Here is a 26,843-nt window from a genome sequence, read left to right as displayed (position 1 = left end):
CTTGTGTGTAAGAAATACAGGTAGTTGTGTTAGGGCCCATACAAAAAATAGATTGTTATTTTTACAGTCATTGGGTAACATTAAGTAAGAAAAGTAGTTATGCACGTAAACAGACATTTTGGAAGTTACCGTGAAATAAAAAAACCATCATTATTTAAAAAATATTACATTTGTTGTTAAATCTCCTTATTAACATTTTTATTCAATATGGAAAAAAAAACTTTTTGGGGTGAATTGCATTATTATTTTTGGAAACAAATATTTTATGATAAAATTAATAATAAATCAGTAAATACCCATACAAATGGACAAATATTTGTTTGAAACGATACAGTAGTTGTTAAATATTGTGGTGAACAGGAATGTCTATTGGACAAATATTAACACCTATTAAAATTCATGTACACTGGTCAACAGCTAATTTTATTCAGAAATGGCTTGAATGTGTCCGCAAACATATTTTTGACTCTGATTTCAAAAATGTCTTTCCTTTTTTCTGGCACAACAGGTTTTTGAGATCCTTTCATTTTTTTGATTTTGAGTTTGACCTCCAGAATGAAAGCTTGCACAATACGGATTTTTCCATGCATTGTAATTTACAGTTATGACGTTTCAGAAAAAAAATCCACCTGCTGCCCAACCTAACACTTAATCAGAAATATTACTAAATTCATTACTGTATTATTATTATTATTATTATTATGAAAAACTGATGTGCTTGGAGGAAAAATATGGGCAGATTTGTCAGAATCAGTGCAAAAAAAAATCATCTAGAAAAGTTTGCTTGCTTCTCTGAATAAAATCATATGAGAAATTGTTGACCGATGTTATTTTAACAACCGGTGAGTGTGTCTATTATTTTTTTATTAATCAGTGAATCGGATTTAAAAATGTTCTTTCAAATTCCATCTCTTTATCCAAATACGGGACATTTATCCAAACTGTACAAAAGTACACATATTGATTTGAATTCAGGTACTGGTTTGGGCCATAAGATATCAGAAAATCGGCCAAAATGTTGATAACTGTTTTCCAAAGCAAAAGCAGATGTTTTTAGATATCTTATTTTGGTGAAACACAAAGCGAAACAGTCCACTTTCATGGAGGTCTACTGAAATCTCAGAATATTTACTGTTGAGAGGCTGGAATTGAGAGGATTTGGACAATTATAAGTTAAGGTCTCTAAACAGCTAATTATCAAAATAGTTGCTGATTAATTGCCTAACTGATAGGTTGTATCGATTAATCAGCTAACTGCTGTACCTCAAATAACAAGAGGCGCTGATTTTTTCATGTCACTTTGTACAACTGTTGGTTCAAAATTAGAGTTTTAACAAAGGTGATAAAACATCATAAATGGGAGTGACAACACAAAAATTAGGAAGTCGTTTTATTGGTTCATCGAGAGCACAAGTGTATCAAATCAGGCTGGGCGTGGAGAAGAAACCAGTGTGTGTTTGTTGTGGACATACATGACATGTGAAATCACCCCCATGGATGAACAGAAATGACTACTTTTGGCCTGGTAGCTGCATGTGGTACCAGATGTGTGAGTGATGCTCTGCTAACAAGCAGGACCCGCCTGCCGCAGCGCTACACTTGGGCAAGAAACGGCTGCACACATCAATGTGTGTATGCTCATGTGACAATCTTAAATACATGTATGCATGTGCATACCAACTTGCAGGAAAAAACAATAATGCTGAAACACACTTTTTTTTTCCTTTATAGACAACATTAAAGGTTCTTCTGTTCCATTGCTGTCCACTATAAACGATAGATTTTAAATTAAATAAACAATAGAAGTTTGAATTGAACACCATATTTCCAACAATAGTGGTCAGGGGCTTTTATTCGCTCAACCAATATTAGTTTCTGCTGTATGATAACTGTGAGCAAAAATATTGCGGTATCACGGTATTAAAATTAAACCTATAGAGTGTTTTTTTTTTCCATTGAACACAATCTATTTTATTTTTAAACAAAACAAAAAAAAGAATATTTGGTACATTAAGAAACATAATTTGAAAGAAAGAAAGATTAACATTGTTATGTTTTAATTCTTCTTAGTGAGTCACAGTGTCCCATAACTGACAAGCTGTTTTTAGAACAGACCCACAGGCTGCTCACGTTGGCCTTGGGGCTAACTAGTACCCGGTGGCACCATTTACTGTTTGTTTTTTTAGGACAATACACATTAATCGATATAGCAAAAAGGCATCTGTGTACGCCCTTGTCATCTTCCCTCCTTTGCTCCTCCCACCTGTGTGCAACTGCTCACCCCTCCCCTCTCTGCTCAGCTGAAAAGGAGAGGGAAAAAAAAGCTGCTGGCCTTTCAAAGTATCTTCAAAGACGTGGCTTGTTTAGTGATCTCTGCAAGAAGCCAATTATATTTGCCTACTTTGGAGTCTCAAAAAAAGAAAAGGAATGCTCATTACCGGTGATGGACAGTTTTAACAGTTATTGAAACCTAGACTTTTTAAATCCTGTGCCCTGCGACTGGCTGGCGACCAGTTCGGGGTGTAGTCTGCCTTCGCCCATTGACGGCTGGGATAGGCTCCAGCAACTCCCCGCGACCCTGTATAGGATAAGCGGTTTGGAAGATGACATGACATGACATGACTTTTTAAATCCTTTGTAAAGCGTCAAACCATGCCTAATGGCCTCCACGTAAAAAAGGCACTGATGTTCATCTCCAGCAACGTGATGAATCAGCGTCACTCACGGCGTGTTTAAAACATTTGTAAAATTAGTATGCCATCAAAATCATTTTCTTAGTCTTGCTTTTGGTGTTTCATAGTTTTGAGGTGTCACAAAGCGAAAAATATTAGCATCATAGTCGCGGTTCTGCTTGACGTGCTTCTTTTCACCAAAAGCTTGTTCCATCCGCTTTTGTTTTTTTTGGTGAAAGCAACCCATGTTCTACTGCTGACTGCCAAAGAACAAAAAACAGTAGAAACAAACTTTTTTTTTTTTGTAGGTTTGGTGCCTACATTGTATCAGAACACAGTATTCTGAGAGTCTTCAAAAAATCAGTCAAAACGCTCCAAAAATGGCTGGTAGTGAATGAGTTGAATTCAACAAAAATAAGTCTTGTAATAATAATAATAATAATAATAATAATAATAATAATAATAACTACAGATTGCAATTCCCTTTAAATTGCATGTGAATCCTGAGAACATGTGATTGAGTTTGAATGGATTTGGAGCTGCTATCAAATCCCCCCCCCAAAAAAAGAATGAAAAAAGGAAGAATATTAACAACAGATTGCAACCCCCTCAGATTTTTTGGGGAGTGCTGCTGTTTTGATTTGCAAAGGAGTTCAAATAAGCCCTAGCGTCTACTCTGACTTATTTATTTATTTATTTATTTATTTATTTATTTTTAAATGCGCCTATTTGTGGAAGGCGATTCGTTTAGTTGTCCTATGTGGATGACGGCCACTATTTGAGGAAATAAGGGATAAATTCAAATGACCAAAGGAGGCTGGGAATAAATTAAGGCACTTCCTTGTCTTGTGCATATACAGTATCTCCGCTTCAAGTGTCTTTTCAAAACGTTTCCAAAATGTCACACACGTCAAAAACTCCCACCACTTCACAGTTCGTCCCGCGAGGCCCTGGCGGCGGGCGGCGGCGAGTCCCCCGTGACGCTGTTCTGGGCCACGGTCCGGATGCGGCCCTGCTGGGCGGTCTTGCGGGCGTGCTGCCGGTCCCAGTCGGTGGCCACGGCCTCGTCGTCCCAGATGGTGGAGGTCTCGGTGTCGCTGATGTAGCCTGGCTCGCCCGTGTAGTGCGTGGGGTAGATGAGCAGCGGCTCCACCGAGAAGGCCCGCAGGTCTCGCGGCTCGTAGTGGGACATGTAGTCCACGCTGAGGAGGATGCAGCGAGACTTTACAAGGCAGGCGACAAGAAATGCAGGCGGATGGATTGTTGTGACTTGAGATACAAGCCGTTGCTTGGACAGTTTTTTTTTGCTTTGACTTTTGAGCAAACAATTTGTTTGTGGCAGTGAACTCAGCTTATCTCACTTCAGAATAAGGAGCAGTTCGGCAGAATTTTTTTTTTTTTAAAGAGTTTACAATATGTTTAATCCCACTCCCAGTTGAAGTTTACTGTCAAACAAAACATAAAACCAAGAGAATTAAATGTGCATTTTCCAAATCTGCAAACGCAGCATGGAAAATGCCATAGACAGGCTAATGAATAGCATCTATTTGAAAGACAATGTTGTGGGAGGTAAACCCGACACCTGCGGTCACCAACATGGTGACTGCTGAAAAATGGCTCAACAATTAAGGAACATTGTGATTTCCTAGGAAATGTTGAAGAAGTGAAACTGTATAAATACTTGCAGGGACAATAGTAAAAATGAGACTATTACTGTTTGTATGGCTGTTGTTGTGCCCATTCTTCACTCTAGATTAGAATGAATAGCAACTTGGTAGTTTAAATTTGTTTTTGTTATTTTTAGAAGTGTGTATCAAACTCGTAGCCCTTTGCAATTTGCATTAATCGGTACCAAAGAAGTAGCTCTCAGTTTAAAAAAAAAAAAGGTTGGTGATACTTGCCCTTTATACATTGTGAGGTTTCTGGAGTAAATATGATTTAAAAAAAAAAAAAAAAAAAGTGAAATATTCAATGCAGTTTGAATCCAACAAGCAGAACAATAATAACAACTAGAGACTGCAAAGTGTTCCTTGCAAGAATACTGCAAAAGTCTCATTTCAATTTCCTTTCTACAAACAATACATGAAAGCACACGTGTCCCGTAATTCCCATTTCTTTCTTTCTTGAGTAAATGAATGACTGTGACTACACGCAGTGTGTATTTACAGAGTAATCTATACAGGGAACACTGGACACACATCCCTGTGTATTTGCATAGTAACACACACACACATGTATACACACGCAGCATCCATCCCTACCCCGCCCCCACCTCCAGGCCGCTATCAATGGGAATCCTGTCCCCTTCTCCGAGCAGCAGGAAGAGCCTTGGCGGCCCGCATTCCTCAAAGAGAGGCAAGCGAGGGGGGAGGAGTGGGCGACACAGGGCCAGCGCACAAAGTCAAAGCTTTGTTGAGGAGAGCCGTGCAGAAGGTGCAGGAAGAAAAAAAAAAATGGTCAAAAAGATGTGAGGGCACGAGAGGTGTGACGGATACGCTCCAAGGAACAGTACTCACAGAGAGCATTTACAAAAGCAAAAGTCCCGTAATATTTGGTGCATGGTAATGCTATCCAAATAATTCAATCGAAATTTTATTTATTCATTTTTATTAACTTATCTCTTTAAATATATCGACCGTAAACAAGCAAATACATATTAGAAAAATAAACCATATTACATATTACATTTTTACTAAACAATTGGATATAATTAGATGAAAAATTAAAAGCAAAACAAAAGCACGAGCATTTATTGCAAAATTATTTTTCATATATATTGTAACTTTAAACTTTCTCTTCACCTGAGTTCCCGAGCACGTTTGGCCGTCCCTGTACTGGCTAAAATACAAATGACACTGTGCGCTCTCTGTGGGGCAACGTGCAGCCTCGAGCACAATTCAAGCACTGTCGGGTCACTGCTGTAAAGAAGAAGAAAACACTCTTTGCTGGAATAAAAAGGGATAGGAGAGGAGCTTAACAAGAAAACTCAGTACAGAGTGGAACAAGACACGTCTCGGCGTTTGTTTCGCGTCACCTGCTGAATCGTTACGTCACAGTGTAGTGCACCTGCACGCATCTATTTGGAGCCATCAGTAAATATTGATGCTGAGCAAACTTGTCTAAAAGGGTCTTCCATGTGTAAATGCAAAAAGTACAGACTCACTTGCCGTCTGTTGTCGTTATTACAGAAAGTCTTCAAAAATGAACGCTGATAAATTCTTCTCACAAATTCCAATGAGAATTGATACAATGCTAACATGCTAGCAGTTGTTATGCTTACATACAGCAAGATAGCAACCTGAGAACAGAAAGCACTGAGGCACAGTAATAAAGCATTTCAGATTGTGCTTTGTGGTCAGGTCAGGTGAAGGCTTGTCGGTTGATGTTACGCAGGTGGGCGTAAACTGACCGGGTTATGTTATTGAAATGCAAATGAGATGATAGAGCGCTGTCGAGAATGTTACATTCGAGGGGAACAGGCGTTGATTTCCGATCAGCAGGAGGTGATGAAGGAGGGAGGAAGTGAAATGTTGGGTTTGCAGGAGAGGTAGAGTTGGAATTTATAGCAAAGCGTGCAGTGGGGAAAGAGGTCGTTGATGAAATGCAAGGGCCCCAGGAAAGAGCCGTGGGGCACACCTGAAGAGACTGGGTGATGTTTGTACGAGGTGTGGTTAGTTATTAGAAAACTCCAGACTAGTGTGTGTTTTTTTATAGAGTAAGGAAGCTTGAACCATGCCTCAGGATTCACATACATTTCACACCTTGCACTGTGAATGTTTACACGGCGTGTCCAATAAAAACGGGATTTACAAGTGTTCAAAAGTGACTTCAAGGATGCAGTCACTACAATGCAAACTAAACCGCTAGTAATTGACCAATAAAAGTTAGGCAACACTGATTTACTCCCCAAAAATATCAACGACTTACTTGGGGTGCTTGTTGAACATGACGGGCAGGAACTCATCGACGGGCAACATCTTGGTGAAGGGTTTGGCGTCCAGTAGCTTGGCGGCTCCCTTCAGCGACAGCACGTAGCCCAGCGTCCAGTACGAGTAGTCGGCCTCCACCAGGTTGTTGACGCCGTCCACCGAGCGCTCGGGCTGCTGCACTTGCATGCGCTTGCGTCCCACGTAGCTGAATTACATAGGATGGTCTCGGTGTCATCGTACGGTTTTTGTATGAGCGTGGCTGTGTTGAGAATCACTGCCTCATAGTGTATTCTGAAGCTCACTTGTAACTAGCATCTTGGCTCACAATACAAAGCAAAAAAAATGACAGATTGTATCTGAAAAATCTCAAGCCGGGGCACCTATAAGTCAAATCGATTAGTGGAGCAGAGAAAGAACCGTTCAAATTGTGATACTGTGATATAAGCATGAAATTCGATACAGCTTCAGATCCTACGTATTGATGGCTTGTATGAAACAGTTATAGAACAGTTCAGTCACTCTAAAAAATAAAGAGTGTCGAGTACGGGGTTAAGTGGAACGCTTTCACTGGTTCTTGCTATATTTGCAGTTATCTGCTCTACGTATATCGTAATTAGGGCATAGGGAATGAGCAAATGATTGCTATTTGTTAACCTGGTTTATTCTTACATGAGGTCCCAGTCCAGCTGGGCTTTGTCCACGTCGTCCATGATGGCCTGCAGTCGTCGTTTAAAGCGGGGCTCGAACCTCACGTCGTCCTCCAGAACAAGTACTTTCTGAAGGCCGCGCTCCACCACCTGTGGATCCAAAATGATGGCTTGGTAAAGAATGCTCTGACTGGTAAAGTGCTGTGAAACAGTATTGATCCAGATTTCTACAAATTTTCAAATATTTTTTTAAAACTCAGTCATAATGATCCGTTGTTGTCCTTGTATGACCCGAGAGTTTGATCTTGAGCTTGAGGGCACAAGCTGATGGCCGGATGTTCAAGTGTAGGATTTATTTCGGTAGGCAGTATTCATTGTTCCATTAATGACAAGTCTTCCGGGTTCTGAAGTAGAATATCAGCACTGCGCCAAAACACTGCCACGACAATGGTTTGACTGTTGATGAGGTATACGTTTTATTAAATGCCGTGTTATTTTTTAAGCCAGACCTTTCAAAAAATTGAACTATTTGTCTTGTCAGTCTGCAAGATAGCATATTTCACTAAATGTCGTCAAGATAATTTTGGCAAATATGAGATGACACTTTGTGCGCTCTTTTGTCAGCAATGCTTTTTGCCTTGGAGGTCTCTCATTTCGACTCCGTGTCTTTCTTATGGTTAGGCGTGGCCAGTGAGGTCTGAAGTTCTTAGGATGTCGTTCTGGGTTCTTTTGTCACCTCCTGGTTGAGCTGTCGATTACACTATTGGAGTAATTTTGTTCGGCTAACCACTCTTGGGGAGGTCCACCGCTGTTCCCAGTTTTCTCCAAATGTGGATAATAGCTCTGATCATGCTTTCTTGAGGCCCCAAAGCCTCAGAAATGGTACAGTAAACATTTTCCTGACTGAAAAACATGAATCAGTTTGTGTCTATTTTGCTCTTGATTTTTTTTTTCTTTGTATGATGGCATGATGTGTTTCTTTGGCACTCTTGCAGCCTTCTTCACTTTGTTTGACAGGTGGTAGGTGATTGCTGGCATTAATTAGGACCGGCCAGTGAAATCGAACTCATTTCATTTCACATGTGGCCAAATAGCTTTGATTAATAGATTTTTTTTTTTCCCCCCCATTCAGAATCAGGAAGGAGGCAAATCCTTTTTTCAAGGAACTGTAAGGCTCATACGCCTTAGTCACTCTCACCTGGCTCCATATGGAGTGATGGCTAAGGAAGCAGCCGATCTCCCCTCTGGTCAGGACCCGGCCCGAGTACGGGTCCTTGTAACCGGGCAGCATTTCGATTCCCAGCGCCTGCAGCTGGGACGTGTTCAGAGCTCTGAGAAGTCGAGAGAAGAAGTCAGACTCAGTCGCTGGGGCGAAAAACTGTTAGTCAGCCACTACATGTCTCAGCATGCAGCTAGGAGAGGGGGGAAAGGGATTAGGACTTTCTCAGCGGGATTAAAGCAAGAGAAGTGGATAGGAAGTTGAGAGTATTTGGATAAATAAATTAGACAAGAGGCTGTATAACCCCGTTTCCACCGCGCACCAAAGTAAATCAACAATGTCAACGTCTGGATTTTGACTGATCAAACATTGGGCAGACCATTCGCATACACAATGTAATAATCAGTCCGTCCATTCACACGCCCAAAACAAGTTGGTCAAAGGTTCGAGATTAAGATGTTGACCTACTTGCCGTCCACCGCGGCCGAGAGCGTGGCGTGCAGGCCTAGCGCCGACATTGTTTTCAACATCCGGCTTCTTCTGTCCAGCCGACGCTTCAGGTTTATCAGGAAGATCTAAAAATAAATACACGACACATTCTGGATGTGGCGAGGCAGGGAAAAGAAGTCCTTTTAAAAGGCAAAAAGTTAACTTACGTCATCTAAACCCATGGTGTCTTGCGGCGATGGAGGAGAGTACAGGTGCTCAGAAGGCTCAATGTCGTGGTCAACTGCGGGGCAGAAAGACAGATATACCCTGATCCGCTATTTATCGTTACATTTTCAAACAATGAGATGAAGATAAAAACAAAACAAAAATATGACTGTAATTATAACCTGTAACCAGTACACCTCGATTGAATTTTTTCGCGAGGCGAAGTAAAACAAACAACAAAAAAACATCTTTATTCAAACTCTGACAAAAAAAAAAAAAAGAAATTAGAGTGGGGAAATAAAACAGCAGAGATAAGATAAGGTGGTTGCAAAAGTGTGCACACCCCATTATAACTGGGGATGTGGCTGTGTTCAGAATGAACCAATGCCATTCAAATTCAGACCCCCGCTACAATTTAAAACTCATTCAATGCCAACAATGATTTTTTGTTTTTTTTAACGATCCAGGCATTTAAAGTTTTTTTTCACGTGGTTGGCTAAAGGAAGGTGTGAAAATGTCTGGTGCTGAATGAGTTTACTTGCCTCATTAACCCCAAGTAAAGTTCAGTTGTTTTAGTCGTCTTTCCTGACATTTTTTGTTGAAGCCTTGAATGTTTTGTGCTAACACCAACTGCTATTTCGAACGGTTCAAAATTCCCGTCAGCTTGTGTAGAGCCCCAGGTCCCTGCTAAAGAAAAACAACCGATGGAATGATTCGCCCAATAGCTTGCTTCACTGTAGGTATGGTGTTCATCGGTGATGAGCAGTTTGCACCAAACATATCTTTTGGAATTGCAGCCAAAATGTTCCACCTTGGTTTCAATTCAGAATAACAGAATCTCCCAGACATACATGGAAAAATGTGGATTAAATTATGAGTTTGAAACAGCAGTTTGAGCACAGAACATTCGCACTTCGCTCAAAAGCAAAACAAAATGTCAGGAAAAGCCAACTAGAACATCTGAAATTAATCAGAAGCACTTAAAATGGTGGCAGTGCTGACTCTAACATGAGTTTGAACGTGATTGACTCAGCTGTTTATTTTTCTTCCCCTCTTGAAAGGATGTTTTTTTTTTTTTCCCCCAATTGAGTTGTACAGGTTATAGACCACATTAATTTTTTTTAAGGGTGTGTAGATTTTATATAACCGCTGTCTGCATATGTATTTTTCATGGACATCTACTTATGAGAAAACCAAGTGTTTATATGTTTGCTTTGGCCACGGTGAGCATTTTGTGAGCACCTCTGCTCTGCAGGTCAGCAAGTGGAGGGAGGACAGAAAAGCAAAAGGGAAAAAAACAGAAAGACGAAGCTGGAGTATTGAGGTTGACAGGATGCAATCAGAGACGCCACTGGAGGTCAAGGGGAACAGGCCCAGCAGACACGGCGAGGCGTGACAGATTGCTGGAAAGCACGTGTCTACTATTTGTGTGGGTGGGCGTGTGCGTGCGCGCGCATGTGTGTGTGTGTGTGTGGGTGTGCGTGCGTGTGTATGCATGCACTCACTCAAGGCCTCTGTGATGGTGTGTATAAAACTCTCGCGCTCATCCTCGACATTCTGGTGCGGCTTGAGGGGGACGGGAAGGAAGCCATAGTGCTCTCTGTTACACACGTGCAGCTGCACGCCTGGAGGGCACACACACACACACACACACACACAAACACACGCACACAACAATTTGGACTTAGCAAGAGGATCATTTCATTCATCGGGTATGTGCGCGTGTGTGTTCATCAAGTCTTATTCAGGATTTTTTTGGGGTTGTACTATACAAGAAGGTCAAGTTGAAATTACATTTGTAGTCATTTTACTTTTATTTTATGAAACTTATTTATTCATCTCTGAATATGTCTATAATTTAATTCAATTTTTTTTTCATTTAAGTCATTCAATTAGTGTGATTAAATAGGAATTTATTTCAGTTCATGATCAACAAATAGTTTTTTTAATGTTTTTATAATGAAGGAATCGGTATTTCATTGAATCAAATACCCTACCAAATAATACATTCAGTGGGCTTGCTTTTTATTGTGAGTCAAACTCCAGGCATTTTACCCTTTGAAACTTTTATCCGAGCAATTTTGTGAGCCTTGAAAAAACACGGACGATCAAATTCCATGACGCGCTCTCCACAAGAATCGAATGCCCCTGAGGCAACCTTGTCCGAGATGCAACATGCAGGCCACTACACACACTAATGGGCGCACTGCACAGCTGCAAAACCTGTCCCTGAGATTTTTTTGGGGGGTTCATGAAGAAACAACCGGGGCCTGCATCCTGTCTCAAAACCAAAGTTGAATGTTTATTCCATGAAATTGCATTAATTCCCAACCCTTCATTATGTGGCATTTCTCTTATCTTTTAGATTTCAGCCTTTATGTGCTGCCATGTCAACGTAATCTGCCCAAGGCCTTCAGGATGTGACTTCGAACTGCTCCTTTAATCAATCAGATTTTAAACTTGTCCGCAATGACATCAGCATTTTTCTGTCCAGAGCAAAAGTGTTCGACTGCACGCATCAATACTATTGTAATATGATTGTAACTGCTCCCGTCACATGCTGTTATATTGCGTCTTCGTAAAGTATTCATGGTTTCTGTAATTGTGACGTGATGGCGCTGATATTACAAGGTGGGTTGAGTCGGATCACTGAAGGCCCGGGTACCGAAAACACGGACCACCACTGCAAACCTGTGACCCTGCAAGCCAAATCTGTGATGCAACGTACTGGCAGGCAAACGCAACACATTCTTGTCAAGTCTATGAAATGGAAATCTCCAAGGTTGTGTTTGCACATTTTACAGCATACACACACGCGGTCACACACACACACACACACACAAACAATCCGTACACATGGTTTTGGTAATCTATCTGCTTTCACTCACGCTACAATGTCGTCTTTGTTATGGGACAAGCATGCTGATTAGACAACGAATGAAGAAAAACAAAAGCAGCTTACTGTTGACCACTGGCGGGAAGTGACTAAGTACATGTAAGTACAAGTATCTGTACCTCTATTTAAGAGTGTGAGTACTTTTGTCATTTCTGTCTGTTGACCGGAGCCTGATGTTGAATACAATTGGCAGGCCGGCTCCAAATGTGCTAGTTTGCCGCGAGCTTCCAACTCACCCGCTTGACGTGCGGAGAATGCAAACACCATGATGTCATCAAAGGCCCAGCTGTAGTCGGGGTGAGGCGGGTAGAAAGCCAGATCCCGGCTGGCCTCCCGTCTCAGGTCCAACAAGAACGTGCTGTGCACCATGGGAACCGGGAAGCAGCCCAGACGCTTCCACTCCCTGATTGGCTGGTAGTCCGGGGTTCTCTTGTAGTAGCCCTGAAGGGCAGCACATTTGTTTTTTTGGGGCGGGGTATGAGAAGATGGATGGATATACTGTATACAGAAATGCGGTGTATAAAATGTCCACCGTACTATATAAGCTTCTATCGTTGATATTGTTATTTTGATGTGTGGTTTGTGGGTTAGCTCCGTTGCTACACGAATGTGACAACAACATTCGCCTTTCTATTATGCCATCCTTGCACCTCAATTTCCAGGCATGACTAATCGAGTTACATTAATCGAGTTTTTGTGTGACAAGTGTGACTTTAGACGCCCTACACTTCAGAATGAATGAAAGTTAATGTGACTGCAGCAACGCTACAACTTTTATTTTATTTTTTTATATCACTAACAAATACAGTACTGGCTTACGGCACTGCTAGAGGAGCACGAATGTAAACAACAATGTACATTAGAATGACAAAACATAACAAACATTATTTTTCCAAGGGATATACTTTGTGTATGTTTTATTGTACTTTTTGTGTTCTTTTATTAATTTTATTGTGTTTTCTGTATAAAATCTGGTTTGACAAATAAATGGAGAAAATATGAGAGAATTGACATTCGTTTTAGGTCATTTAAGTAAAAATACTATAACGATATATATCATTCTCAAGATAGAAATTTAGTCATTATTACGCAGCACTAGCTGGATGGAAGGAAGGAAGGAAGGAAGGAAGGAAGGAAGGAAGGAAGGAAGGAAGGAAGGATGGATGGATGGATGGATAATTGGTGGGTTGATGGATGGATGGTGGACGTTGGATGGACAGACAGACAGATGTCCAGGCTGTACCTGTGGGGTCATGCCGCACCAGTAGTTAGAGTACAAGGAGCGAGATTCCAACATGGGGGCAGTCACGGTCAAGTTCTCAGCAATGAGCAGGTTGAGCACACGCGGGTTGGTCAGGAGGTTGTCGCTGTCTACAAACTACTCAGCAAAAATAATACAAAGAAAAACCCAGAGAAACAATTTAATTCAATGGGGGGCTGGAAGACATTAATGGAATATCAATTCAGTTCAATGGGAAAATCGATTTGATAAATGAAGAAATTATGTAAAGCATTTGGCCAGGGAAAAAAATTCAATTCAAAAGTCAAGGTCCAATTCAACAGTGTTCTCGCACTGACAGCCATTCCAGCAATTTTTGCATGTTTCTCCTACCAGTATAAAGTCGGCCCATCGTTCCCTGGCCGCCTTGAGCGCCGCCTGCCTCAGCTTCATCACATGGTTGAACCTGGACGCGGGCCAGTGCTTCGGACCCCACTCGTCTGTGTAGGACCTTCACAAAGCATCGCTAAAAGCTTAGTCATATACTTTTTTTTTAAATAAAACCACATTTTTGATGAATGCTTAGGCATACTACAATAATCTATTTTTACTGTTAATCATGATGGTAGCACCTGGAGAACAAAGAAAGACTTTTGCGAAGAAATAATAACTTTCAAACCAATTATTGTACTATAAGTGAAATTGGATCATTTCACTTAATTGCATTGGGAAACACTACGATAATGAAAGAAGCTCGCCTGGGCTCATCCATGGGCCTCCACTCCACGTAATGGTAGATGCGCTGAGCATTCTTCAGCCATTCTCGCAACATAGCCGTGGTGTTGTCTACGTTGTGGTCGCTCGCGGCCCTGCAACGACACCGACACACGGTCAGAGCTCAGGCCTCGCTTGTATTATGTGGAAAGCACTACGTACTTCGTCGCTGTCCTGTGAACACTTATGTCCAATTTTGTTTTGTTCTTTTCATTTTCATGCTAATGCGATATCTGTAACGCGGAGACACCATTCAGGTAAAAATAAGGAAATTGAAAAAAATAGACATAAGTGTTTTTCACAGGACAGCAACGACTTGCTACAACACAAATAAACCTTGCCTTGCCTTGAGCATGTGTTGTGTTTGGGTATGTGCATTAAAATGAAAAGCATGTACCAACAAGCCTTTACACGTGCGCCGGCGTAGACGCGCGTGCACATGTTCAGTCACACACAAGAAAGCGGCCGCGTGATGGCGGATTGTTGTTATTTCGTTCTATTTTATGGTGTGCCGGTCAAAGTGGGGAACACCTGATCCTGTACTGTAGTAATGAGTAGAGACATACACACCCACACTTATATGCTTCATCAACCACTAAACCACACACCTGCGAGACACATACATGTGCTGCTATAAGACAGGAAGTGACACTTCCTATCTTCAGGCTAGATAGCTAGATAGACAGCTAGCTAGCTAGCTAGGTAGATAGATAGATAGCTAGCTAGATAGATAGCTAGATGGATAGCTAGATAGCTAGATAGATAGCCAGATAGCTAGATAGCTAGATAGCTAGAATTTGAATTAGGCTTTTCTATAATTTTGTAAATTCTTATATATTCCCATAGATAGATACAATTATGCGAAAATATCCACAAGTGCATTTGGCTTTTCCATAATTTTGTAAATTCCCATTAATTCCCATGGCAAGTGTCAAACATTGAAACATCCCCAAATTTTGCAACCCCAGTCACTACATTATATAAAAATAAAGGCACGCCAACTGTGATGCATGTGTGTGTGTCTACACAGTCCAAAATAGACTTTAGGAGAGAGTTAAGCAACAAGCAGTGGAAAAGTCCACCAACCCAACTGTGTGCTTACGTGTTTATGTGTGTGCACACTTCCAGGTATGAAGAAGCTTGTAATTTGGTAATAGACGCATTACTCTTCAGTATTGCCGGCAAATGACAGCAAGCAGTGGTGTCTGACAGCTGCTTTAGGTGCACATTATTTACTTGTGAGTGCCAGGATGTGTAATTTAGTGTTAAGTAGCAAAAAAAAAAAAAAAAAGGCATGCACACCATACAAAAAAAGCACATGTCAGGTTGTTGTGTGTGTGTGTGTGTGTTGTAATATCCTAGTCATAACATGACATTCCACTTGGAAAGTCTCTTTTCTTTCCCAGCCTGGTCTGTAAAAACAAATTAGATTGAGTTTTGTGTCGCGTACGATTCAACATCAGACACAGAAAACTTGATTTATCCTTGCGGGGCAACTGAGGTTGCAGAAAGTGGCACGGTTATTGACACAAGTTTACCACATAAATAAAGAAAGAAAGAAATAAGGGTACCAATTTGCCAGTCCAATTTAAAATCACTGTCCAACTTAAAAGCCAAATTATATACTGTTAGCTTTAGATAAGATGCCAGTGGCCCCAAGTCTAGCGCCATCCATGCTTTGACACAAAAGTGTCCTTTTCGCTTGGCAAGACATAGATGTGGCTGTCAGTGAAAGGAAATACCAAGCTTTCTTAAGATGCAACCCGGGGGCAGCAAATACAATGAAAAAAAGCAGGGGCCCCAAAATCGAACCCTGTGGAACACCATACGACAATGGGGCAGAGTGGGACTGAGTGCCTGCCAAATAGGATCTAAACCACTCTAGAATACTACCACTAATGCCCACCTGGTGCTGCAAACAATCGTGTATGTGTCGGGAAAAGCTCATGATCCAAGGCATACCACAGCGTATGTCCAAAATCTATCTATAGGTCAGTGGAAACTTGGAAAGGAACAGTTCTCTCTATCCATCCATTAGACAGACAGACAGAATGACCGGTAGATAGACCGAAGGATGGTAGAAGTGGGTTCACTATTTGGCAGGCAGCCGGTCACCGTGGCGATTCCGAAGAACAACATTGAGCCTCTATTTTAAAGTCTTAACACATGAATTAATAACCAGCGTAGAAACCATCAGGATACATCAGTCAGCTGTCTGCAATTGTCACTGGTGTCACACCAAACACCAAATTGCTTCCTTTCAGCTTCGTCTTGTTCATTTGTTTTTAATGAGGTTGTTTTCGCTGACTTTCAAGTGAAGCTTCTCCTAAGTGGCTCTTGTCTTTTTTGTTTTTCCCATTCACACCCTGCCTGCCTGCCTGCCTGCATGAGTGCACGGCGTGCGTGCGCGGCCCTTCCCCTCTCAGCCCCTGAGCACACACTGTGACTTTCCATGATGACTAACAACACTATTACATCTCCCTGCTTCTTCATTGCTGCTGTTTTTGCATCTGTAATGAAGCATCACTGTAAAATGTCAAACACAAATATTCCACGCCCATGGCTGCGGTTTTATCACAAGTGGATGTGATGTACTCAGGGCGCTATAACCCGTTTTGTGGGCGACACAAGTCACAACAACAACATCATCAATGTGATATTTTTTTTCTTGAAAACACAGATGTACTGTATACTCTGAAATACATGTGAAAAAAACTTGGCTTAAAATGTGAATGTTCGGTTAATTGTTCACTGGTTCAGGTTTTACAGGGTAGTCACAAGGGCCAGCAGCATTGTGAAGGTCCTGGGCAGATTAGATTGATGTGGCAACACAGAGGATAGGCGAAAATCTGATTGGACTAGAAATAAAAACCAAAAAAAAATCTAACCTCCACATACAAACAGTGGAAGCGGTTCAGCCAAGAGAAACGCTATGAAATGAAGAAAAAAAGATTATGTAATAAACGATTATTCATATTGATATAATTGTTTCATTGCGCTTCTCCTGCTACACGACACACGGTGCCACCTCAGCCTCATTTTAAAGATTGATAGCAAACTGTAGCCTCATTATTCTGCTCCCCGAATTGTGTTTTTGCATGTCTGTTGCTGTCTTTGTATATACGGTCATCAACATCTGGACAACACATTTCCAATGGGCTCACCTATTCACAACCTGCATACGATACCACTCTAGTGACCCTTTAAAGCTTCACAATATCATAATATTAGCCAGAAAATAACAACCTTTAAATCGTGCTGATGCCTCACTGGTTTGTAATAAAGTCAATACTAGCCAGCTATCATCTCCTCCTTTCTAAAATATTGGTGGACTAGCCAGGAAACTTATGATGTTGGCGTTATGCTACCATACATTTAATCATCAGCAATATTTCTGATCTATTTGACAAGAAAAAAAATCTAAATGGTATTACTCTATCAAACTCCACTGTCAAAACTCTTTAAAGCTTTACTATGTCTCCCCAAAAAGTCCAACATGACAGCCAGCATGTGGACTGAAGCTTCCGGCAAGTGTGGCTGTTTTAGAGTGCCTCATTGTCAGCCATGAGTGTGTGCACATCACAGAGAGAAGGTGGTAGAGCGAGGTAAAAAAAAAAAAAAAAAAAGTTAAAAGTCTGACGCAACAGTCAGCATGAGAACCGAGGCTTCTGGCTAGCGTGGCCGCTTTAGAACGCCTCATTGTGAGCCATGAATGCGCCTACGTCACAGAGAGTAGGTAGAAAACGTTAGCGCTAGCATGTGGGCCAAGGCTTCTGGCTAGCGTGGTTGCTTTAGAGCGCCTCATTATCAGCAATGAGTGCGTGCACATCATGAGGACGAGGTGGAACAGCGAGGTTAAGAAAAAAAAGTTAGCATGACCACTTTAGAGTGCCTCATTTTCACATGGAAAAACGGGATATATTACAGCCACCGGAAGCTTTTAAGCGGATATATTTTCACGGCACCAAAATGCCGTTATGTGTCGGCATAAAAAAGATGCTAGACGAAGTATTATCACTTTTCTAGGTCATAGAAATTATATTCAGTTGACAGTAGGGGGGGGGCGTGGTTTCAGTACATTTAGTGTACACGCACACATCATTTGATAGTGGAGAGAACGGCTTGATTTTTCACGATTCAGAGGCCGTATTTAATACACATGACAATTTATTTTATCATTCAAATTGGGCAGGATTATTAACAACACTCTCCTCTGTGATGTGTCAAATACAAAAGAAATATTTCTTTCACTTTACACTTTAGTCGTTTACCCGAACCTCAGCACAATATTGTAAATACATTTACTATTTGAACGTCATTCCTGTGAAGGCCGGGAATAAAAAGAGCGCCAAATTCCTCATGAGTCTCAGCGTCAACAAAAAATGGACTTGCGCTCAAGTGTGACATTCAGTAGTCACATTCAAGGTCACGCAGAGGCTTGCGCCCTTTCCCCCCAACGCTATTGAAGTGCACATAAAATCGGGCACTGCGAAAACCACGCGGCACTGAAGGCATCGATCGGAACATGCTAACAAATAACAACAAGGATCATGTTTCCCTAAAACGAAATTAAGCTCCAGTGTATGACAACAGTGACCTAGTTGCCAGTCATTGGAATGTTGTCGAAAAACAAGCGACGCCACAAATGGAGTTTCCTCCTGCAGGGCAGTGAAAGAGAAGAAACAACAAACAGAGCTCTAATCAAGCTCTGGGATAGGCTCATCATCAATTGTTTTTGTTTACTCCACACCGTCAAATAAAACTTTCCCATGAACATTTTGTCCTCAGGGGGCTGATGAGGATGCGGTTGTGAAGTCACACTTTTGCAAAGGAACACTGACTGAGAGACACATTGTCATGTCAAATGACACCTCATGTTGAAAACACAAGCAAGGTGTTGCCGTTAGGGAGTGCAAGTTGAGACTTCCTGTTGTGGATGTCCATGGGTGCAGGTGACAATATAATATTGATTTTTTTTTTTAATTAAATTCAAACTATTAGTTAAAAAAAAAAAAAGGCCAGCTGAATATTTTTTTCTCTTAGTTATAATTGTATTTTGATAACTGTATTAAAAATGAAATACAAAAACATCTCAAATGTAATCTGATTTTTAATTAGATATGCATATATTTTTGATTTTTTAAAATTATTTTTATGAAAAAAAGAAAAGGAAAAAAGAACAGCAGTACAAATGTATTCCTAATTTCAATTGTATTATTTTAATTTTTTTTTTTTACATTTAAATAAATTAAAATATACCATATTAAAATTACCATATTATTAATAATAATAATTATTAATAATTATTATAGTCATCTAGCCTATTTATTTTGTATTAAAAAATGGGGGAGGGGGAGATGCGAACGCAGGACCGATTATTTTTTTCTCAATTTAAATACTGTACATTTAAAAATATATTATAATTCAAACTATAGTTACAAAAGCCAAAACAAAAAGAATGGAAATGTCATTGTTTTGGTCTTTATTTCCTTTGTTATCAAACAATAAGAAATCGGAACGTTGAAATTTGTGTCTCCTTTGAATCTTGTGTCTCTGCAGGCAACACACCTGACATGATGAAACTCATGCGACACAGCTTTGTGCTCTAATTAAAATTGAGGCCATTAGTCCAATGGAATTAAGTAATTACACATCTGCTCATGTAATAATGGCACACATAAAAAAACGCTGTTTTGAAAACACTGTGAATAATCTTAGATAATAAGCCACATGCTGCTTCACCATACGTCAGGACAATAAAGAGCCTTGCCGCGAATACTGAAATTCCACAAGTGACGTGAACCCAGAAAGGTTTGTGATTGCCTAGCATGCCGCAGGATGGCGGCAAAGCACTTTATATTCTATTAGACAAGGCTATGGCCTGACTAAATGAAGCTCCTCCGCTCACTTCAGCATAGTTCCTTGGCCCAAGATGCCAACAGATGGGGCAAAAAGCCATATTTCTATGTTCCGCATAGCTTTGGCGACTAACAAATGTCAAAGTTATTAATTGCAGTTTCAATTGTAATGTGTTATACAACGATATATTTAATAAGTGCACTGCCTTTGCAATGCTGTAAGTATCAAAATCAGTGAAAGCAATTTTGCAGAGGTGTCTTATTTTTTTCCCCCCCCATTGTTATTATTATTAGAAAAGAACTTATATTAATTATAATGACGGGACACAAAAAGGTCTACGGTTGCATTACTGCCTCAACTGTCGCCCACATCTGGTTTGCATGTTTGCTTGTGTGACTCAGCATAATGTAAACTAATTGTTTTGATGGAATCGTTCCATGTGTGCGAAGGATCTCCAGGCTGCTTTTTCAACGCAAATCCAGTTGAAATCCAACTGATCCACAAAGAGCAATTTGAAGCTTTTTCCTGCCTCGTTATTATCCAGACACGCCGGTCCCAATGTGATGAGGTTTTCGGCACAAGATTGGATTTTACAAAGCAGAGGATTACAGGATAATAAAAGGCAGCTGCAAAATGTCAAATGGAAATTTGGATTCGGTTTTGCAGAGGTTCGAAAAAGCTGATTCACAGGTGGTGTGACTAATGCAACATGTATTTGAATAAAAATCCAGATTTCAAACGTAATCTAAATTAATTCTTGTGATGACAGCTACACTTCTTGTGTTATTGTGTGACTTGATACATGCAGGAAAAGACGACGCGGACAGCGTTTGGGGATAATCAGAGGTGCTGCGGCAGGTGTGTGCTGACTCCATTTAACGTGAGTCAGAAAGAAGGAAATTTGGAAGGGAAGACGGAAGGAAGCGAGAAATATTTTTAAATCCAGGTTCAAAACAAAACGTTGTTGTTTTTGCACTGTACATTCTAGAAGTAATTTTAGCAAGCCATATTTAATCTGTACATTATTTGTAAATATCTTTTACATAACTTGTATACATAACTAGCTATATGTATAAGGTAAGTAAGGAACGAAGCAAGCAAGGATGAACGGCAGGTGTAGGTCGCAAGGAAGGTTTAAAAAAAAGGAAGAAAGGAGGGAAGGCAGGTGTAGTTAAGGCTATAGGAAGGAAGGCAGGTATAAGAGAGGGAAGGAAGGAACATTTCCAGTAGAGCTCAGTGCCTGTTGTGGCAAAATGTAGCATTGCAATGAAGGTGCGCAAATCCAAATTCAAAAACGATTGCTAATTGATGAATGGCGATGTGGTGCTGCTTGACTGCACTGCAAACACTGGCGCGCTCTTTGTGTGATTTGCAGCATTCTTTGACGGCGATTTTTTTTTTCTCAGCGTTCTGCCACTTTTCATGTGGTCATCTCACGGACGGAAAAAACACACAGACGGGAAACGCACACAAAGATGGCTTCGCCGCCTGAAGCGGGAGATAAAAGCCATGATTTGGCAGCTCCATAATTCATGCGACGTGTCAGCGTTGAAAGAAAATCATAACTTTGTCGTGAACACTACTTGTACTATATACAAGTGCCCCAAATTACGAGTTTTCCGATTACGAGCTGTCACTTGATCGGGATGATGGTGTTTTTTTTTTACTAGGTGTACCTAATAAAATGACCTTCACATTGGCTTTCCATGTGATCCAAAGCCTTGTACACATTTTTGGACACGCATGACTTCCTTACTAACACCCGCTGCCTCCTGCTTCTGTTTTAATCCTGCTGTCAAAGCAACTTAATGTCTCCTTTCAAGCGCCCCCCCCCTCCCCCATCCCACCCGCGTTTTATGATTATATCCTCATAATGCACTAATGAAAGTTTACCTGCTGCTTTATGGATGCCTCTGTGCAAAGTCAGACTGTCATTAATGCAAAACCGCGCGCACGCGGTGCTTTCATGTACACAAGACAAAATAACAATAACTTGTAACAATAACAATAATACTAATAACAACAATGATAATGGGCGCCAAAATGTTGCTCTGACCAGATAGCGATGCGCTCCTTGGGGTAGTCCAGCCTCTCGATGCATCCCAGGTGCTGAGCGAGGCTGTGCGCCGCGTTTCGAGCCACGATGGCGATCAGGACTTTGGGTTGGAGCAAGGCCGATTCCTCCGCGGTACTCGCGTCCGCCTCCTGCACGAGCGTCACCGGCTCCGAGTCTGTGCCGGCACTCACAGCGCACAGCGCGGCCAACATCAGCAGAGGCGCCCGCATCTCGTTGGCTTTCCGGCTTGTGCTGCTGCTGCTGGTGCTGCTTGGACCCGCCCGGACACACCGAGCGCCTGAATGAAGAGTGGCGTGGAGTGTGCGAGCGCGTGCGAGGGGGAGGGAAGGGGGTGAGAGAGAAAGTCCTGTCACACCTTCACGGTGAAGCCACTCAGCAACTTTTCACATACAGTGGACCCCCAGCTATTCGCGGGAGTGTGGACCGGCCCGGGCCGCGATTAGTATTATTACCCCTCAAAAATGGGGTGTACTGAATGGTACAAGCCTACTTATATTAATTGATCAAAAGCTGTAATGTTTATTTTAAAAAATGATTTATATGTTTCCATCCACACTGTAAAAACACAACTTGTTTTTTTAAGCTAAAACAGGAATTTAAGTTGGAACAACTACATTATTAACGTTTATGGGAAGAATGTTGGTTAGCACAACAAAGCAAGCAAGTTAATTGCTCCAAGCCAATTTTCCCAACAACAAAACTTAAAATATTGAGGTGAATTGCACAACTTACAATTTTAGTGAAGTCAGTTGCCTTGAAATTTTGAGTTCACCCAACTTTTTTTTCGTGAATACGTCGATAGCTCTAGTCGGCAGAGGTGGACAACTAGTGGACCGACCAGGTGGCCTCTTGATTAACCATTCATCCATCATCTTAACTGCCCACTTCCAATTTATTAAAAAAAAACTAAAAATGAAAAAAATTGAGTGTTGGAGAGATCTTGGAAAAGCAGGAAACAGCCAAAATATTTCTTAAAAATATTGAAAACAGAAAAAAAAAATCCACAAATATGTGAATTCACAGGTGCTAAACTCTGATAATGCAGGGGTCGAATGCAGTTTTAAGATGTAATATTACAGAATTAGTTCTTGCAACCTAATGTGTTTTTGTTCAGTAGTTGTGTGCCATCCTTGAATGGTTCATGTTCATGCAAGAGAGCCCTCCGCACTGGAATAAAAATTACAGTATGTGGTTATTTTATTCAAACCCTTTGTTGTTGAGTTAGGATATCAGATCTTTTATACATGCATGGAAAATTAATGATCAGCAATGACATATATAATAAGAGCACATATTTTGCCTGTATGGACGTATTTTGTCCATAATAGCATTTTTGTCATCCATCTGGTTAGGAAGTGTGTGGTCATATGTGGTCACCCGACCAATAGCGCAAATGAAAAAATGTGGCCCCCCTTCAGCATTGAAATGGCCCATCTCTACTCTGTACTTGTGTACCTAATAAAGAGTCCAGTAAGTGTGGCTTAAAAGTGTATCCCAAAACGGCTACAGAGTTGCTGGTCAAGAGGCCGCACTAGAATACAAAAGGAAAAAAAAATATCCAAATGTTTGCATGGCTCAGTCAGTCAGTCATTTGCAGTAATTTGCCTGCAGTTTGTGTTCAACGAGCTAGTACACGAGGCTTCTCTTAATGACAGACGGTGCAAGACGGCCACGCCGCTGTTTATTTGAGCTGGCGTGTCAGCCATTTAGGTGAATGTTTTCCCTCCTTGCTGAGGTAATGACAAATGATCTTTCTTAGTCGCCTCATGTCACATGGCATCCCACTCGGCCACGCCTCTTCAAGGCACAAACTACGCAGACACTAAAATACCGGTATATACTGTACGTACAGTATTTTCTCAGCAAAATTAATACTTTAAAAATTATATGGTCTGTCTATATCACGGATTTTTACCCATTAAGGGTGGCTCTGGAACGTATCTTTGTGATAAACGGGGGTTCACAGCTAACGTTTGATTTTTTCCAGAGATTCTTACGAAAGAGGAACCTTTTCTTTTTTATTCGCTTGCACGAGGGGGGAAATAAGCTGGTGCATGCTGTCACTTGGTGGAAAAAGGATGTCATTGCAGCCAGCCAAAATGTAAACGTCTGATCCTTATACTGTTCGTTTTCTCTGTATACGCACTACATAGTGTAAATTAGCCAACAATATACTCAGAATATTTGTCTATATGGACTAAATTATGAACTATACATTTTTTGTAAATGTAGAAATATAAGTAATTATATAAATAGTCTGACGTTAATAAAAGAATGATTCATTTGTGAGGAAACTGTGACTGTATTTTTAAAGATGTGTCGCATCATTGATTTTTGGGAAAAACATCTACTATCAAACAACAACCTGTCCTACTGAAAAAAAATGGAGGAAAATGAACAGGCGTGATGATTTTTATACTCTTTCGCTGCTTTGACTCTTCAAAGACAATGTAACTTCAAGGTAAACGTATCTTTTAAAAACGAATCTTTTTCTTACGTGCAGTACAGTAATACCGTAATAATGATCTTTATGAAAAACACACACTAGTTTTTTTCATACATGGAGTGGGGGCATTTCACTGGGAAATAGTTTAAGACTAGCAGAGAAAGGGAGAAAGGAGAACTTTTGGGCGACAGAGGGCGCCCTTGCTTGAGTCTACAATCCAAAATATCACACCTATGAGAGACTCCAGAGAAAAACACTGACACGATCTCTCTCACACGCACACACTCACACACACCCTCTCAAGAACACACTCTCTCTCATGCAGGCGCTCTCACACGCTCGCCACAGACTCACAGGTGCTCTCACACACTCCTCACATACAGTAACTCTGACTTGTGCCCTCACAGACACCCTTTCTCACCCCACACATGCTCAGAGGCACTCTTAATCCTGCTCTCACACACTCTTTTTGTCCCTCACACGCCCCACAAATTCATAGGCACTTTCACCCATGCTCTCACACTTCTCCACAAACTCACATACGCTCACTCATGGTCTTACACGCACACACACACGCAAACACGCACACACATTGTATCGTTGTAAACTGTATGCGAGGTACACTAAATGCTGCCATCCTCTTGAGGAGCTCATTTTATGACAAGCCATGTCAGGCTGTACACTGATTGCAAACTGGACTCGTTCCAGCACATCTGACTCAGCTAATGACAACATTACAACAAGCCTTCAACCTCGAGAGTAAATCATCAACGCGGAACACTTCCTTCTTAGCCCTTTGTACTCAATTTATAGCAGCAACAACAAATAATAATAAAAATGTAAGAAAAAAAAAAAACACTGTACAAAAAAAGAGGGGCGGAGTCGTTAAATGAATACGAATGTCGTGTGCTTACGCAGAACGGTGGAGATTTCAAGTAGGTCATCCCTTTGTGGGCGTGCGGCGTGAATGCAAAAATCTAATTGTGAAGGATTTGGGGGGCCCTCCCACTCGTGTGAGGAGGTAATCCACACTGTGGAGAGGCTTTACATACAAATTGGGGGTGGGGGGCGGGGGCGCGATGTACACACAAAAATGCAGTACATAGTGACAATTTGTGCATTTGGTACTTGGGCCTTCAGTGGGGACTTAATCCACCTCTATCGCATCACAGAAATCAATACAAAAATGCAATGTAACAGCATGAATAAAATCAATTTTGCTCTGGCCAACCATTACTGAGGGTCAGTGCGCTGGCCTTGTGAGGATGAATTTCAAATCGGAGTGCTTAAAGACAGTCCCGTTGTTCATATAGTTGAAGTTACGTTGTACTCTGATTCCAAAGGCCTGGGCAGATTATCTTGAAATGGCAACACAAAGAGGCTGAAATCTGATTGGACAATAAAAATAATAATAATCCGAATATACAAGAGAAACGCTACAAGTGAAGAGAACAGACTGTTGGGAATACATTAAGAGAGTCAGTTTCATGGCACAAATATTACAGTTTAGGTTCCAAACGTACGCGAGTGCTTCTGTTTAGGTCAGCAGACCGCTCACCGCTGCCAAATTGACAGCAGCAGGCTGGACGTATACAGTAACCCCCCCCCCCCCCAAACACACACTGCCCCGCCTCCCCCGTTGAGTCATCAGCCGTGTGGGGCAACGAGCGCACACACACTGAGTCACATCTGTAAATAATGTCCTTTTGACCACAAGCTCCTGTTTTAAGCGTACTTGAGTGCAAATGCAAAGGGAAACTTGTCATTGTGGCGCACATCATCTACAGTAAAAGTCCACTATTTGTTTGGAGTGTCATCAAATTACACTACAGGTTACTGTTTGAATGGACGGCACGTCTGCAGAGGTTCTGGGCTCTGTCTCATATTTCATCATAAGACAAACTTTATGTGAGGACGCCATTTTGTCAAACGGGAAGGCGCACACAAAGTTGATTTTCATGTATACACAATCAAACAGGGGGAGGTGAGCATTTATTGCGACTGACGTCATCCCACTGGAAAGAGCATTTTCCTGGACGTATTCCTGTCCCACGAGCAGCGTCATAATTTCGCACGTCACGACATGCCAATTTTTAGTACGGTATTATTATTACATTGCAAGTGCCACTGAAAGGAAGGAGTCTTGGCCACATTCGTAATGTTGCTAATCAGGCCCCTTAGGGTGCGCATTAAGGCCCAGCCCAGGAGAAGGTTGCTGAGTCACCACTTTATTTATGATTGTAAGATCAATAGGAATTGTTTAAAAAAAAGTGCCTATTGCAATCAGGCTTTGAGTGACTGTGTAATCTTTTCAATTTTCTTTCCTCCATTGCTCTAGGAAATGTTACAGATTGCCTCAAGAATTACAATATTAAAATATTTCATGAATCATCTTTCAAATAAATATATATATATATATATATATATATATAAATAAATAAATAAATATAT

General features: G+C 41.1%; 1 protein-coding gene across 1 annotated transcript; it reads right to left on the bottom strand.

Annotated features, from left to right (window-relative positions):
- Positions 1 to 1,373: 1,373 nt before the first annotated feature.
- On the bottom strand, positions 1,374 to 22,223 carry colgalt2b (collagen beta(1-O)galactosyltransferase 2b). Its single transcript, XM_086048096.1, has 12 exons — positions 21,926 to 22,223; positions 13,995 to 14,105; positions 13,630 to 13,747; positions 13,261 to 13,395; positions 12,254 to 12,458; positions 10,627 to 10,746; positions 9,124 to 9,197; positions 8,936 to 9,042; positions 8,447 to 8,579; positions 7,271 to 7,398; positions 6,600 to 6,806; positions 1,374 to 3,874 (listed from the first exon to the last, which is right to left on the bottom strand). Exons 1-12 carry the CDS (start codon positions 22,153 to 22,155, stop codon positions 3,601 to 3,603), a joined length of 1,842 nt encoding a protein of 613 aa, XP_085904222.1. The 5' UTR covers positions 22,156 to 22,223; the 3' UTR covers positions 1,374 to 3,600.
- Between the last annotated feature and the right edge of the window lie 4,620 nt (positions 22,224 to 26,843).

This window comes from Filicampus tigris, chromosome 12 (assembly GCF_054856515.1).
Source record: "Filicampus tigris isolate MCC_2025a chromosome 12, RoL_Ftig_1.0, whole genome shotgun sequence".
Lineage (NCBI taxonomy): Eukaryota > Metazoa > Chordata > Actinopteri > Syngnathiformes > Syngnathidae > Filicampus > Filicampus tigris.
The sequence above is the reverse complement of the archived record's forward strand: the minus strand, read 5'-3'. Positions and strand labels throughout refer to the sequence as shown.

Bases quoted from the DNA above. Each gene is read 5' to 3' on its own strand.
- colgalt2b (XM_086048096.1), bottom strand. From the start codon at position 22,155: ATGCGGGCGCCTCTGCTGATGTTGGCCGCGCTGTGCGCTGTGAGTGCC. The intron at 9,043-9,123 runs GTAAGTTAACTT...ATTTATTTTTAG, and splicing joins ACACCATGGGTTTAGATGAC to ATCTTCCTGATAAACCTGAA. The intron at 8,580-8,935 runs GTAGGTCAACAT...TCGACTTCTCAG, and splicing joins TCGGCCGCGGTGGACGGCAA to AGCTCTGAACACGTCCCAGC.